Here is a 15,769-nt window from a genome sequence, read left to right as displayed (position 1 = left end):
TGTCTTCTCCCCTCACAACAGACACCCTGTGAGGTGGGTGGGGCTGAGAGGGCTCTCACAGCAGCTACCCTTTCGAAGACAGCCTCTGCCAGAGCTCTGGCTGACCCAAGGCCATTCCAGCAGCTGCAAGAGGAGGAGTGGAAAAGAAGAAGACTGCAGATTTATACTCCGCCCTTCTCTCTGAATCAGAGACTCAGAGCTGCTTACAATCTCCTATGTCTTCTCCCCTCACAACAGACACCCTGTGAGGTGGGTGGGGCTGAGAGGGCTCTCACAGCAGCTGCCCTTTCGAAGACAGCCTCTGCCAGAGCTCTGGCTGACCCAAGGCCATTCCAGCAGCTGCAAGAGGAGGAGTGGAAAAGAAGAAGACTGCAGATTTATACTCCGCCCTTCTCTCTGAATCAGAGAATCAGAGCGGCTTACAATCTCCTATATCTTCTCTCCCACAACAGACACCCTGCGAGGTGGGTGGGGCTGAGAGGGCTCTCACAGCAGCTGCCCTTTTAAAGACAACTCCTGTGAGAGCTATGGCTGACCCAAGGCCATTCCAGCAGCTAAAAGTGGAGGAGTGGAGAAGAAGAAGACTGCAAATTTATACCCCGCCCTTCTCTCTGAATCAGAGACTCAGAGCAGCTTACAATCTCCTCTATCTTCTCCCCTCACAACAGACACCCTGTGAGGTGGGTGGGGCTGAGAGGGCTCTCACAGCACCTGCCCTTTCAAGGACAACTCTTGCAAAAGCCATGGCTGACTCAAGGCCATCCCAGCAGTGCAAGTGGAGGAGTGGGGAATCCAACCCAGTTCTCCCAGATAAGAGAGCTATGGCTGACCCAAGGCCTTTCCAGCAGCTGCAAGTGGAGGAGTGCAAAATGAGACCCGGTTCTCCCAGATAAGAGAACTATGGCTGACCCAAGGCCATTCCAGCAGCTGCAAGTGGAGGAGTGGGGAATCAAACCCGGTTCTCCCAGATAAGAGAACTATGGCTGACCCAAGGCCATTCCAGCAGCTAAAAGTGGAGGAGTGGAGAAGAAGACTGCAGATTTATACCCCGACCTTCTCTCTGAATCAGAGACTCCTATCTTCTCCCCTCTATCTTCTCCCCTCACAACAGACACCCTGTGAGGTGGGTGGGCTGAGAGGGCTCTCACAGCACCTGCCCTTTCAAGGACAACTCTTGCAAAAGCCATGGCTGACTCAAGGCCATCCCAGCAGCTGCAAGTGGAGGAGTGGGGAATCCAACCCAGTTCTCCCAGATAAGAGAGCTATGGCTGACCCAAGGCCTTTCCAGCAGCTGCAAGTGGAGGAGTGCGGAATGAAACCCGGTTCTCCCAGATAAAAGAACTATGGCTGACCCAAGGCCATTCCAGCAGCTGCAAGTGGAGGAGTGGGGAATCAAACCCGGTTCTCCCAGATAAGAGTCTGCACACTTAACCACTACACCAAACTGGGTATAAGAGGATTTTATTGCATTGAAGGGGTGAGTCACAAAAGCTCGTGCTGGAATAAAGGTTCACCTTCCCGGTGCCACAGGAGTGCCGTTTTGTTTTGCTACAACAGTGAGGAATGCCAACCTCCTGGGATTGGAGTTAGCTGAACATCAATAAAGTGCCCTTCTGCCATCATTTCTTTCATCCTGGTAAACAAGGTGAGCTCTCCCTTTATTCATCTGCTGGAAGAAACAGAAGAGAGACTGCAGAGAACCTACCAAACTGCAGAGAGAGAGTTTAAATCTAAAGAATTTCCAGCTCAACATTAGGAAGAACTTCCTGACCGTCAGAGCAGTTCCTCAGTGGAACAGGCTTCCTCCTCGGGAGGTGGTGGGCTCTCCTTCCTTGGAGGTTTTTAAACAGAGGCTAGATGGCCATCTGAAAGCAATGAGGATCCTGTGAATTTAGGGGGAGGTGTTTGTGAGTTTCCCGCCTTGTGCAGGGGGTTGGACTAGATGACCCTGGAGATCCCTTCCAACTCTAGGATTCTAGGACCAAGTTTTCCACAGCACATACATCTGAGAAGCTTCCGCAAGAACATACACAAGCACACAACCTAACCCTTCCAGAGCAATGCCTAGCATTCTAGAACAGTGGCCTTAGAGTCAATTGCATGGGAAATACAGTTTCACTTAGATGTGCTTGTTTTCTGCAAGAACTTGCTGCACCGATGCTTGATTCCTATGTCTATTTACCTAGGACGAAGTTCCATTGAACATCATGGGGGCTGACTGCAGTGTAAACATGTAAGGGGTGAGGTTGTTGATTGGTCCAAGGGCGTGGACCCAACCCCCCCCCCCCCAATCCTCTCTCTCCCTATATGTCAGGCTTGAGGAAATCCACTTCACTGTATCTGGAGAAGTGTGCACACCCCAGGATTAAACTGGGTGGGTCTTCAAAGCGCCCCCTGGACAGCAGCTCCTTCATCACCCGCTGGCCGCTTCACATTGGGGAGGGCCGGTGGCTCAGTGGTAAAGCATTTGCTTGGTAAGCAGAAGGTCCCTGGTTCAATCCCCGGCATCTCCAACTAAAAGGCTCCAGGCAAATAGGTGTGAAAAACCTCAGCTGGAGACCCTGGAGAGCCGCTGCCAGTCTGAGTAGACAAGACTGACTTGGATGGATCAAGGGTCTGATTCGGTATAAGGCAGCTTCATATGTCCATATTTCTTGGTGAGGCCCGGAGAGAGTCGCCTGCCTTTCTTCACCCTGCAGCAGGGGGTGCCAGCGCTCCGCAGGAAGGAGCCTTCTCGGACTCCCGAAGGCTGGACTAGATGACCTCTGGGTCCCCTTCACAGTCCAGGATTTTTTAGGAAAGAGAAGGGCGGAGGGCGGGACCTAAACTCACAAGCCAGCGGGGAGGGATGACCTCGCTACGCAGCAGCAGCAGCAGCAGCAGCAGAATAAGCCCGCCCCGCCGGGATGTGCAACAGAGAGGGAGGGGCAGGTGGCGTTGGTTCTAGGGTTGCCAAGTTCAATTCAAGAAATATCTGGTACCTTTGAGGGTGGAGCCAGGAGCAAGGGTGTGACAAGCACAATTAAACTCCAAAGGGAGAGCTGGCCATCACATTTAAAGGGACCGCACACCTTTACATGCCTCCCTTCCATTGGAAAGAGTGAAGGATAGGGGCACCTTCTTTGGGGGCTCCTAGAATTGGACCCCCTGGCCCAATCCTTTTGAAACTTGGAGGGTGTTTTGAGAAGAAACACCGGATGCTATGCAGAAAATTTGATGCCGCTGCCTCAAAAAATAGCTACCCCCACCCCTACCCCAGAGCCCCAGATACCTGCAGATCAATTGTGCATTATTTCCTATGGGAATGAGTCCCCATAGGGTATAATGGAGTGCCCAGGAGACATCTCCCTCCCCCCCCCCCGTTTTCTGATGCCCCTGAAGCGGGGAGGGGGGGCCTCCAACATGGGGATGTAGCAAGAAAAAGGGATCACAGTTAATGGGACAGGCAATGGAAGTTAAAACAACTACTGTGATGATAAACAAAGTTTATAGTAACCATTTAAAAAACATATATTTTAATGCTCCACATTTTTAAATTTTACATACTTCACGTTATAATAAAAATCCAATTTAAATATCCATTCATATATTTCATATTGTAAATTCTGCACACTTCATGTTGTAATAGAGGTCCGATATTAACATTTCCATATCGCAAAAAAAAGTCTATGAGCCCCCGGATATAGGCCCATTTCATCAGTAGACTTCCTCGGGAGTAATGCCTTTCTATGTTCCAGGTGTAACAGCCACTAGTACCGACCAATGTTCATGATTTTTCTTACCACATTTTTTCTCTCAATCACTCCAAGACACTTAAGTGCGTGCATTTTTCATATAGGAGCTACAGCCAGTTCAAACTGATTCATTTAACCAGATGGTCAAGCTTTCTGGAGTTTGCTGGCCTATAGCCCTCTATGAATATATTCAGCAAGCTGTTCTTTAGATGGCCATCTGCTCTTATTTTCTTTATAATTAATTTTAATGTCGAGCAGGCCCTTCTTTTTGCAGCAATTTTAGCTCAAAACACTTCAGCGTACGGTTTCAAACATGCCAGCACTGTGCCTATCCTGGATTCAAAACCTGGCTGCATCCGGGCGCTCATAGACTTTTTTTTTTTGCAATATGGAAATGTTAATATTGGACCTGTGTCGCAACATGAAGCATGCAAAATTTGCAAGATGAACTATATGAATGCATATTTAAATTGGGTTTTTTCTTATAACACGAAGTATGTAAAATTTAAAACGTGGAGCATTAAAATATGTGAAGGTTTGAAAATGGTTACTAGAAACTTTGCACAAAGCAGGAGCCAAGCGGCACCTTTAAGACCAACCCATCTTTATTGAGAACGACAGCTTTCGTGTGCTCTTCAACACATTTCATCAGACGAGGAATTCGGCAAAGGGAGCAAAGCCATCCAGAGCTGGTAGGCTGTGGCTAGATCCAAGCAGGCAGCCGTGTTGGTCTGAAGCAGTTGAACGAAGCAGGAGTCAAGCGGCACCTTTAAGACCAACCCATTTTTATTGAGAACGACAGCTTTCACGTGCTCTTCAGCACACTTCATCAGACGAGGAATCCGGCAAAGGGAGCAAAGCCATACAGAGCTGAGCAGAGCTATACTAGCTGGTAGGCAGTGGGCCAGAATGCAACAGGGTACTATAAACTGTGTTGAACTTCCATTGCCTGCCCCACCTGGGGATTGGCAACCCGGGCTGGCTCAGCCGTGGCGGTGCCCGGGGGCGGAGGGGGGGGGGCTGATTGGCTGGGCTGCTCCAGGTGCCAGGCGGCGGGAGAGTTGGCCGGGAGACCTTCCCTTGCGCGCCCAGCTGGGGGCGCCTTCCTCTCCTCTCCTCGCCTCTGCTCTCCTCCCCGGGCTGGGCGGGCGCTGGGCGGGGAAGGCGGGCGAGGGGAGGGGAGGGGAGGGGAGGGAGGCGGCTGCCGGGCCGCTTGCGGCTCCCTCCTTGCTCAGCGCCCGGCTGCGCCCGGCCAGGATGGGCTTCTCTTCGGCCGCCGCCGTCTCCTCGGCGCCCCTCGGCCCCACGGCGGGAGACTCGCTGCAGGTGAGAGGGGAAGGGGGCCCCTCGAGGCCGTCTAGCCTGACCTCGACTCTCCCGCTCTGGGCGGGAGCCCCGGAGGAGGCCGAGGCATCCTCGGCGGGAGGTTGCTGCCTGCTCCAGGCGTCTCCCGGGACGCCCCCGGTGCTTGAGAGGCTCTCCCCTCCCCGGAGCGGGTTCTGGGGAGAGGTGCGCAGTGGAGGGAGGGAGGGAGGGGTGCCAGCCTCCAGGTGGGGCCTGGGGATCTCCCGGAATTACAGCTCCTCTCCGGGCTACAGAGGTCAGTCCCCCCCTGGAGGAAAGGGATGCTTCGGAGGGTGGAAACTGTCCCCGGTTCATAGATCCAGGTGGGCAGCTGGGTTGGTCTGAAGCGGTAGAACCAAGTGGGAGTGCAGGGGCACCTTTAAGACCAACCAAGTTTGATTCCGAATGGAAGCCTTCTCGCGCACGCAGACTTCTTCAGACCAGGGGATGGGGTCCATTGGCTGAAATACGCGTAGAGTGTAAATGGATACAAAGTTAGGATCGAATGGCGAAATAGTATGAAGCTGCCTTATACTGAATCAGACCCTTGGTCTATCAAAGTCAGTATTGTCTTCTCAGACTAGCAGTGGCTCTCCAGGGTCTCAAGCTGAGGTTTTTCACACCTATTTGCCTGGACCCTTTTTTGGAGATGCCGGGGATTGAACCTGGGACCTTCTGCTTCCCAAGCAGATGCTCTACCACTGAGCCACCGTCCCTCCCCTCCCCAGTGTAATAAACTGGAAGACCGTTTGGTCTGGAGAGCAAGAAAGGAAAGGAAAGGAAAGGAAAGGTCCCCTGTGCAAGCACCGGTCGTTTCCGACTCTGGGGTGACCTTGCTTTCACAACGTTTTCACGGCAGACTTTTTTACGGGGTGGTTTGCCATTGCCTTCCCCAGTCATCTACGCTTCCCCCCCCCCGCCCCCGCAAGCTGGGGACTCATTTGACCGACTTTGGAGGGAGGGCAGGCTGAGTCAACCTCGAGCCAGCTACCTGAATCCAGCTTCCGCCGGGATCGAACTCAGGTCGTGAGCAGAGAGTTCGGATCATAGCACTGCAGTACTGCTGCTTTTACCACTCTGCGTCAGGGGCAGGGGGAAAAAAAACATCTGGAGAGCTACCGTTGGCCACCCCTGCATTTATTGCATTGAAAGGCTCAGAGACAAAGGTCGTGCCTCTGATGTAGTATGATCGTGCACCAAACGTGTAACATATAGTTGTGTATATTTAAATGCTTTTCTAAAAAATTGGACACCCTCCCTCCCCTCTATTGGGAGGCGGGCAGAATCGGTGCATGGGGGTGGGGGGGTGGGGGGGGGGTTGCAGAGCGCAGCAAGGAGGAACGGGCTGGCAGGTCGTGAGCAGAGAGTTCAGACCACAGTAGCGCGGCTTGACCACTCTGCGCCACGGGGCAGTTGCCTGTTGATTGCCTGTTAATTTAAAGTGAATGTAAGTTGCGTGTTAATTGCTGTTGCTGCAAGCCTAGGTAAAACACGAGGGCATGCATGTCCCAGTGGTCCTAACTTGGCATCCCTTCACACTCTTAACCCACCACCGACGTGTACCCCCAGCCCCTCGTCGGAAGAAATCTGCGTGCGCACGAAAGTTTCCATTCGAATCAAACTTGGTCGGTCTTAAAGGCGCCACTAGACTCCTGCGTTGTCCCCGGTTCGGTCCCAGGCAGCGCCACTAAAGAGTCAAAGGTGAAAGACTTTTCTCCGCCGGAGACACCCCCCCCCCCGCCCTGGACAGCCGCTGCCGGCCTGAGCAGACAATGCTGACCTTGATGGACCAAGGGGTGGGGGTCTGATGCAGGAGAAGGCCGTGGCAAGTCCCCTCAGCACCCCCCCCCAAGTCTCCAGGAGCCCCACTGCCTGGATCCGGCCCACTGAGAAGTGGAGGGGGGGGTGTTGCCCCCCAGGAGACGGGGCCCCCCTCCCTCCCTCCCCTCCGGGGGCAGCTGGAGCCCAGGAGGGGCTGGGTCGGGGGACCTGGCTTGGTCTGAGCAGAGGTGCAAAGGAAGCCCCAGAGATCTGCTCTCTGGAGCTGGAAGGAGAAAGGCTCTGTCCTCCTCTCTAGGCTGAAGATGCCCAGTGATGGCCCGACCCCTTCTTTCGTCCTTCCCTTGCAGGCAGGCAGGCAGCCCCCCCCACCGCTCCCCCAGGCCCCAGCTCTCCCCTGGCTGCTGCCGAAAGAAGGTGGGCGCCAAATTGGGTATAGAGTCCATTGTATTCTATGGCAGGAGGTGGTCAACGGGAGCTCTCCAGATGTTTTTTTTTTTGCCTACAACTCCCATCAGCCCCAGCCAGCATGGCCGATGGCTGGGGCTGATGGGAGTTGTAGGCAAAAAAACATCTGAAGAGCTCCCGTTGACCACCCCTGTTCTATGGGACCATAACACAGAATGGCCCATGAGGGGGCATCATTTTTTTAATTTTGCCCCCCCCTCGAAAAACATGTCGAGCGCCTTTCTCCACCACCCTATTTGCATCCCCCCAGACCCGCGGCTGGAGCGGAGGCTGCCCAGTTCCTTCCAAGCCCAGGAGGAGGAAGTGACAGATCAGCCTCTTGGGCTGAAGCCTGGAGGCAGCTGGACCGCAGGGGAGGAGGGACGGTGGCTCAGTGGCAGAGCATCTGCTTGGGAAGCAGACGGTCCCAGGTTCAATCCCTGGCATCTCCAAAAAAGGGTCCAGGCGAATAGGTGTGAAAAGCCTCAGCTTGAGACCCTGGAGAGCCGCTGCCAGTCTGAGAAGACACTGACTTTGATGGACCAAAGGTCTGATTCAGTATACGGCAGCTTCATATGTTCATATATCCGCAGAGCTGCCTGCCCTTGCAGGGCCTGGAGCACTGCCTCCTTGCCAGCAGCCGACCTGGCCGTCTCACCCTCCAAAGCTGCCTCTTGCTGAGCCAGGGAAACGGATCTCTGTCGCCTGGAGATCACTTCTGATTCTGGGAGATGCCCCCTGCTGGTGGGCAGGGGGACCCGGCAACCCCACCGGATCAGACCCACCTGCGCAGTGGCGGACTGCCCGAGGGGGATCAGCTTGCCCAGTGGCAAGTGGGCCCCTGATGAAGTGGCTCCCCTTAAACTTTAGACAAGAGCTCCGCGGCGCAGAGTGTTAAAGCTGCAGTGCTTCAGTCCTCAGCTCTGCTCGCGACCTGAGTTCGATCCCCGGCGGAAGCTGGGTTCTCAGGTCGCTGGCTGGAGGTTGACTCAGCCTTCCATCCTTCCGAGGTCGGGCAAAGGAGTCCTCAGCTTGCTGGGAGGGAAGCGTAGATGACTGGGGAAGGCGAGGGCAAACCACCCCGTCGAAAGTCTGCTGTGAAAACGTCGTCAAAGCAGCGTCACCCCAGAGTCGAAAACAACTGGTGCTTGCACAGGGGAGCCTTTCCTTTCCTTAAGACCAACAAAAGAGCCCCGTGGCGCAGAGTGTTAAAGCTGCAGTACTGCAGTCCTAAGCTCTGCTCACGACCTGAGTTCGATCCCCGGCGGAAGCTGGGTTTTCAGGTCAAGGCTGGAGGTTGACTCAGCCTTCCATCCTTCCGAGGTCGGTCAAAGGAGTCCCCAGCTTGCTGAGGGGAAAGCGTAGATGACTGGGGAAGGCCGTGGCAAACCACCCCGTCGAAAGTCTGCCGTGAAAACGTCGTGAAAGCAACGTCACCCCGGAGTCGGAAACGACTGGTGCTTCCACAGGGGACCTTTCCTTTCCTAAAAATGTTAATGACCTGCTAGTAGCTTGAAAATATAACAGACGTTCCAATATTACTACTGAAATGCAGCGGAGATTTGTGTTGCATTTAGGGTTGCCATCCTGCAGGTGGGGCCTGGAGATCTCCCGCTTTTCCAACTGATCTCCAGCTGGCAGAGATCAGTTCCCCTGGAGAAAATGCAGCCTGTATTTACATTTAGTGTCTACTGCATACTGCCAATCCTATGTACAATATATGTACACGGTAATGACTATAATATGCATACATTTATTTCACAAATATTTTGATTGTACCTTTTTTTCCACTTCTGTATTTTTGAAAACGTTATTTATTTCTTATGAAAATTATGAAAATGGGACTCTTCAGCTTGGAGAAACGTCGACTGCAGGGTGACATGATAGAGGTTTACAAGATAATGCATGGGATGGAGAAAGTAGAGAAAGAGGTACTTTTCTCCCTTTCTCACAATACAAGAACTCGTGGGCATTCGATGAAATTGCTGAGCAGCCAGGTTAAAACGGATAAATGGAAGTACTTCTTCACCCAAAGGGTGATTAACATGTGGAATTCACTGCCACAGGAGGTGGTGGCGGCCACAAGCATAGCCACCTTCAAGAGGGGTTTAGATAAAAATATGGAGCAGAAGTCCATCAGTGGCTATTAGCCACAGTGTGTGTGTATGTATAAAATTTTTTGCCACTGTGTGACACAGAGTGTTGGACTGGATGGGCCATTGGCCTGATCCAACATGGCTTCTCTTATGTTCTTGTGTGACACAGAGTGTTGGACTGGATGGGCCACTGGCCTGATCCAACATGGCTTCTCTTATGTTCTTATGTGACACAGAGTGTTGGACTGGATGGGCCATTGGCCTGATCCAACATGGCTTCTCTTATGTTCTTGTGTGACACAGAGTGTTGGACTGGATGGGCCATTGGCCTGATCCAACATGGCTTCTCTTATGTTCTTGTGTGACACAGAGTGTTGGACTGGATGGGCCATTGGCCTGATCCAACATGGCTTCTCTTATGTTCTTGTGTGACACAGAGTGTTGGACTGGATGGGCCACTGGCCTGATCCAACATGGCTTCTCTTATGTTCTTATGTGACACAGAGTGTTGGACTGGATGGGCCACTGGCCTGATCCAACATGGCTTCTCTTATGTTCTTGTGTGACACAGAGTGTTGGACTGGAGGGGCCACTGGCCTGATCCAACATGGCTTCTCTTATGTTCTTATGTGACACAGAGTGTTGGACTGGAGGGGCCACTGGCCTGATCCAACATGGCTTCTCTTATGTTCTTAGGAGCTCAGCATGTTTAGCGCGGAGAGGAGGAGGCTGAGAGGCAGGGCCGTATCTAGGGGGTGGGGCAGAGGAGGGTGCTTGTCCTGGGTGCTGACGGGGAGGGGGGGCGCCAAATTGGGTATGAAGTCCATTCTATTATATGGGCCCATGAAATTGAATGGGCGTATAATTGGGCATCATTTTATCATTTGCCCCCCCCCCCCCCCCATCAAAAAACAAGTAGATCCGGTCTTGCTGAGAGGTGATAGAATCACCATCTTCAAGTACTTGAAGGGCTGTTATCTAGAGGATGGGATGGAATTGTTTTCTGTGGCCCCAGAGTTTCCGGCTCAACATTAGGAAGAACTTCCTGACCGTTAGAGCGATTCCTCAGTGAAAGAGGCTTCCTCCTCGGGAGGTGGTGGGCTCTCCTTCCTTGGAGGTCTTTCAACAGAGGCTAGATGGCCATCGGACAGCAATGAAGATCCTGTGAATTTAGGGGGAGGTGTTTGTGAGTTTCCTGCCTTGTGCAGGGGGTTGGACAAGATGACCCTGAAGGTCCCTTCCAACTCTATGATTCTCTGCCACACACAATCAGAGAGAGATGGGAAATTGCAGGCGTGTTTCATAATGTCCCTTCTCTTTACAGTTCTTTGCTATCATCCACTGGATTCAAGCTGTCACGGCTGCTTTAAGGTAAGTGACACTTTTTTTCGTTTCTGGGGTGTGTGGAAGGGTCTCCCCTAAAGAGCCACCAGAGTTTAGCCTTGCTGGCACTTTCAGGAAGATCTGCAATGCATATCTTTTTACAAGAGAACTTTGGACAATACATATCTTTTTACAAGAGAACTGTGTTGAATCGTTATCACCACAAATGCCTTTTAATCTCTGCTTTCTCCTCTTCTGTATTATGGTTAAGAGATATTTAAAAATGCTCTTATTACGATGAGCTTTCTGAGGCGTAAGAGAACCAGGACAGCAATATTTTAAACATGACCATAGAAATGGGAGTAGTCAGATGGTTTACAAGTACAAGTTTTACTTTCCCCGCTGCTGTTATTTATTTAGATTTTTATAACCCACTTTTGTGACCTGAATGCAAAACAACTTTCAACAATAAAAATGTAAGCGCCTAAGAAGAGCCCTGCTGGAACAGGCCGTTGGTCCATCTAGTCCAGCATCCCAGCTCATATAATGGCCAACCAGTTCCTCTGGAGAGCCAATCACAGAACAGAGAGGCTGAGGCTTTTCCCCTCATGTTGCCTCCTGGCTCTGGGTGGAGGTTTCCCTCAGAACCCAAGGCTAATAGAAATTGATAGACTTATTCTCCATAAATCTATCTAATCCCCTTTTAAAACTGTCTATGTCTGTGGCCATCACTACATCCTCTGGGGGTGAAGTTCACATTATTTATTATTTTTATTTATTATATCCCAGGGGTGGCCAACGGTAGCTCTCCAGATGTTCAATCCCCGGCATCTCCAACTAAAAAGGGTCCAGGCAAATAGGTGCGAAAAACCTCCGCTTGAGACCCTGGAGAGCCATGAATGGGGCTGTGGCTCAGTGGTAGAGCATCTGCTTTGGAAGCAGAAGGGCCCAGGTTCAATCCCCAGCATCTCCAACTAAAAAGGGTCCAGGCAAATAGGTGTGAAAAACCTCAGCTTGAGACCCTGGAGAGCGGCTGCCAGTCTGAGTAGACAATACTGACTTTGATGGACCAAGAGTCTGATTCAGTACAAGGCAGCTTCATGGGGAAGGGCTGTGTGGCTCAGTGGTAGAGAATCTGCTTGGTAAGCAGAAGGTCCCAGGTTCAGTCCCCGGCATCTCCAACTAAAAAGGGTCCAGGCAAGTAGGCGTGAAAAACCTCAGCTTGAGACCCTGAAGAGCCATGAATGGGACTGTGGCTCAGTGGTAGAGCATCTGCTTGGTAAGCAGAAGGCCCCAGGTTCAATCCCTGGCATCTCCAACTAAAAAGGGTCCAGGCAAATAGGTGCGAAAAACCTCCGCTTGAGACCCTGGAGAGCCCCTGCCAGTCTGAGAAGACAATACTGACTTTGATGGACCCAGGTCTGGTTCAGTAGAAGGCAGCTTCATATGTTCATATAAGATCTAAAACTACAGAGCGACAATAGAGACTAAAATGGCAGGTTCTGCCTCACAGCCATGGCCTATTGTCCAGGTCCAGTAGATCTTACAGCACTGGGACAGAACGAAGGAGGGAGGCCGGTAACGTGACGTCCACTGCCACAACTCAAAGCCTGGCGAAACAGCTCTGTTTTACAGGGCCTGCGGAATTGGAGCAGATCCCGCAAGGCCCGGATCTCCAGGGGGTGCTCATTCCACCGGGCAGGGGCCAGGGCCGAAAAGGCCCTGCTGTTTGTCGAGGCTAGATGGACGTCTCTGGGGCTGGGTATTACCAAAAGTTGCTGGGTCGCTGACCGTAAAGAGCTCCGAGGCTCATACAGGGAGAGGCGGTCCTGAAGGTATGCTGGCGTCTGGCGGTATCGGGCTTTAAGCACCAACACCTTGAACCAGATCCAGTACTCAATAGGTAGCCAGTGCAGTTCACGCACTGGTTGGTGCCTCTCTGTCCCCCTAGTCCCTTTGGCCAGAACGCAGGAAGCCAGGAGCAACAAGGAGTCAGGACTGGTCTGAAAGTCCACAAGCCCAGAGCTGAACTAGAGTCGCCAGCCTCTTTCTGGCCTTGGGCTCCCGTGCTGTTCGACAGTGGTGTCCCCAGCAGGAATTCCCAGCGTGCAGAAGGGAAAAGTTTCTGCGGAAGGCAGGCAGGCGACTCCCCGGCTCATCCTTCGCCCCCTTTGTTTCCGCAGTGTCATCGGGTCCAGCTCCATCATTGGCTACGCCGTGTTCCAGAATGCCGCCAGATCCCCAGAGGTAAGAGAATGTCTTTTATTGCTTTATTAAAATGCACGCTAGAAATTGCAGTTTATGAAACACGCCAGATGGGCAGGGGCAGGGCCTCTGTGAAGAATGTTTCGAATTTTCAAGCACATTCCCTCCTTGCTAAAATAAATATTTCACTCTAGAGGCTGAATCATCGCTGCGTTCAGCTGTGCTTGCGAGCGGCTTCATTGGACTGAGTTAGTATTTGCAGCAGCCCCACACCCCACCCGCCTGGCAAGAACGGAACATCTGCTCCTGTGCGAGTCCCTCAAGACGGATTTCCCAGTAGCCTTATGCCCCTCTCACTCTCCTCTTCTCTGCGGGGCTTCCGTCAGATTTCACACTATCTGCCTAGCGTTGCCAAGTCCAATTTAAGAAATATCTAGGACTTTGGGGGTGGAGCCAGGAGACGTTAGGGGTGGAGCCAAGATCAAGGCCGTGACAAGCATAATTAAACTCCAAAGAGAGTTCTGGCCATCACATTTAAAGGGACGGCACACCTTTTCAATGCCTTCCTTCCATAGGAAATAATGAAGGAGAGGGGCACCTTCTTTTGGGACTCATAGAATTGGACCCCCTGGTGCAATCGTTTTGAAACTTAAGGGGTATTTTGGGGAGAGGCAATAGATGCTGTACTGAAAATGTGGTGCCTCTACCTCAAAAAACAGCCTCCGCAGAGCCCCAGATACCCGTGGATGAATTCTCCGTTATTTTCTATGGGAATAAATCTCCATAGGGAATAATAGAGTTCCCTCCCCTCCCCCAGCTTTCTGATGACCCTGAAGCGGGGGGAGGGCCTACAAACCAGGGGATCCCCTGCCCCCACCTTGGCAACCCTATATCTGCCCCAGGGCTGCAACTCACTCCGCCTCTTTCACACAGCAAACAAGATCCTCTAAAAACCTGTTTCTGTTTACCACGGGGAAAAGGTGAAGCAAGTTGCAGCCCTGTGAAATCCGACGAAAGCCCCGCAGAGAAGAAGAGCGTCAGACCGGCATAAGGCTAGTGGGGAATTGGTCTCAGAGCACACCAGAAGTACATGCCCCAGTAAAACACCCTCCTGATTTGTCTTTCTGGTGGAGGGAAGATTTGTCTTTCCGGTGGTGGAAGCCTAACCACCTAGAAAACCTCTCCGTGCAACAAAAATAAATTGTACAACTTACTCAACTTATCCAGTATTTACTAATAATAATCATAGTGAGATCAGGGATAAACAAACGATATTATAAAACACAAAATCCCTCCGGAACCGAAAGCACACGCCGCTCCTACTGTACTGCGGAACAATGTCTTGAAGAATGAAAATGAGCTGTGATACAAGTCCGACGATACGCACAACCGGTCCGATATTGTTTCGAGTCCAAAGACTCTTCCTCCTGGGACCGTCTTCTTTGTTGTTAGTTCAGTAGGCAAGTGAACATATGAACATATGAAGCTGCCTTATACTGAATCAGACCCTTGGTCCATCAAAGTCAGTATTGTCTTCTCAGACTGGCAGCGGCTCTCCAGGCTCTCAAGCTGAGGTTTTCCACACCTATTTGCCTGGACCCTTTTTTGGAGATGCCAGGGATTGAACCTGGGACCTTCTGCTTCCCAAGCAGATGCTCTACCACTGAGCCACCGTCCCTCAGTGGTGTCTTTTTGTGTTTGCAATGGTCTCGTCGTAAAGCAGAACAAAACATTTCTTCTTGCTTTCATGGCTGTGCTTCTATCACTCCGTTGCACGCCTTACGAATTGCCTTCATGTCCTTTTGAAACGGCGTGGAGGCTGGAGACCTTCTGGGATTACAACAGATGTCCAGATGGCAGAGATCAGCTCCCCTGGAGAAAACGGCTACTTAGGAAGTGTCTCTAGAGGCATTTTTTTGTACTTTAGGAATGTTTCAGCTGCATGGGTCTGACTTCGGTTTGGGCAATAGGAGCAGGGGCTGAGCCCTGCTTGGCAGACACATGACTGGTTGCTTTGGCTCTCCCACAGGTGCGGCCCCTCTTCTACCTGAGCATCTCTGACCTCTGCCTGGGGATGTGCTGGCTCATCGGGTCTCTCCTCTACAGCAGCAAGGCCACTGAGATGCCAAGCCAGGGAGTCACCTGCTATAACCTTCAAACCATTGGACAGGTGAGACAGTGGTGGCCTTTGGCCTTGCCATGAGCTGTTGGGTGATACACAACATTCTCCAGAGAGGCAGGCAGCCGGTTTGGGGCTCAGGCAGGCAGGGTTGCCAACTCCAGGTGGGGCCTGGAGATCTCCAGGAATTACAGCTGATCTCCAGGTGTGATAACTTCTCCTGGAGAAAGAGAGGCTGATCCCACACTAACCTTGCTCCGCTCCAGGCTTCCGTTTCTCTCCGGAGCAAGCTAGCGATTTCACACCAGCCGCTCCATGCCGCCATTCTGTGCAGGAAAACCCCATGATTTGCCGTGCCGCAGCATGGGTTTTTCCCGCACAAAATGGCAGCGCGGAGCAGCTGGTGCGAAATCGCTAGAAGAAGTAGAAGATATTGGATATATATCCTGCCCTCCACTCCGAAGAGTCTCAGAGCGGCTCACAATCTCCTTTCCCTTCCTCCCCCACAACAGACACCCTGTGAGGTAGATGAAGATATTGGATTTATATTCCACCCTCCACTCCGAAGAGTCTCAGAGCGGCTCACAATCTCCTTTCCCTTCCTCCCCCACAACAGACACCCTGTGAGGTAGATGAAGATATTGGATTTATATCCCACCCTCCACCCCAAAGAGTCTCAGAGCGGCTCACAATCTCCTTTCCCTTCCTCCCCCACAACAGAC

General features: G+C 52.0%; 1 protein-coding gene and 1 non-coding gene across 2 annotated transcripts in view; both read left to right on the top strand.

Moving 5' to 3' along the window:
• The first annotated feature begins 4,955 nt into the window (after positions 1 to 4,955).
• TMEM116 (transmembrane protein 116) overlaps positions 4,956 to 15,769 on the top strand; it is a 68,609-nt gene continuing 57,795 nt past the window's right edge. The window contains exons 1-4 of the mRNA XM_060249451.1: positions 4,956 to 5,060; positions 10,725 to 10,771; positions 12,907 to 12,970; positions 14,958 to 15,098. Coding sequence (XP_060105434.1) covers positions 4,992 to 5,060; positions 10,725 to 10,771; positions 12,907 to 12,970; positions 14,958 to 15,098 — 321 coding nt within the window. The 5' untranslated portion in view covers positions 4,956 to 4,991. The remainder of the gene's footprint in view (positions 5,061 to 10,724; positions 10,772 to 12,906; positions 12,971 to 14,957; positions 15,099 to 15,769) is intronic.
• On the top strand, positions 11,625 to 11,696 carry TRNAP-UGG (transfer RNA proline (anticodon UGG)). The gene has a single exon. It is a non-coding gene; the product is annotated as a tRNA-Pro (tRNA).

This window comes from Heteronotia binoei, chromosome 11 (assembly GCF_032191835.1).
Source record: "Heteronotia binoei isolate CCM8104 ecotype False Entrance Well chromosome 11, APGP_CSIRO_Hbin_v1, whole genome shotgun sequence".
NCBI classification, from domain to species: Eukaryota; Metazoa; Chordata; class Lepidosauria; order Squamata; family Gekkonidae; genus Heteronotia; species Heteronotia binoei.
Note: the sequence above shows the minus strand (reverse complement) of the source record. Positions and strands in the feature narration are given on the sequence as shown.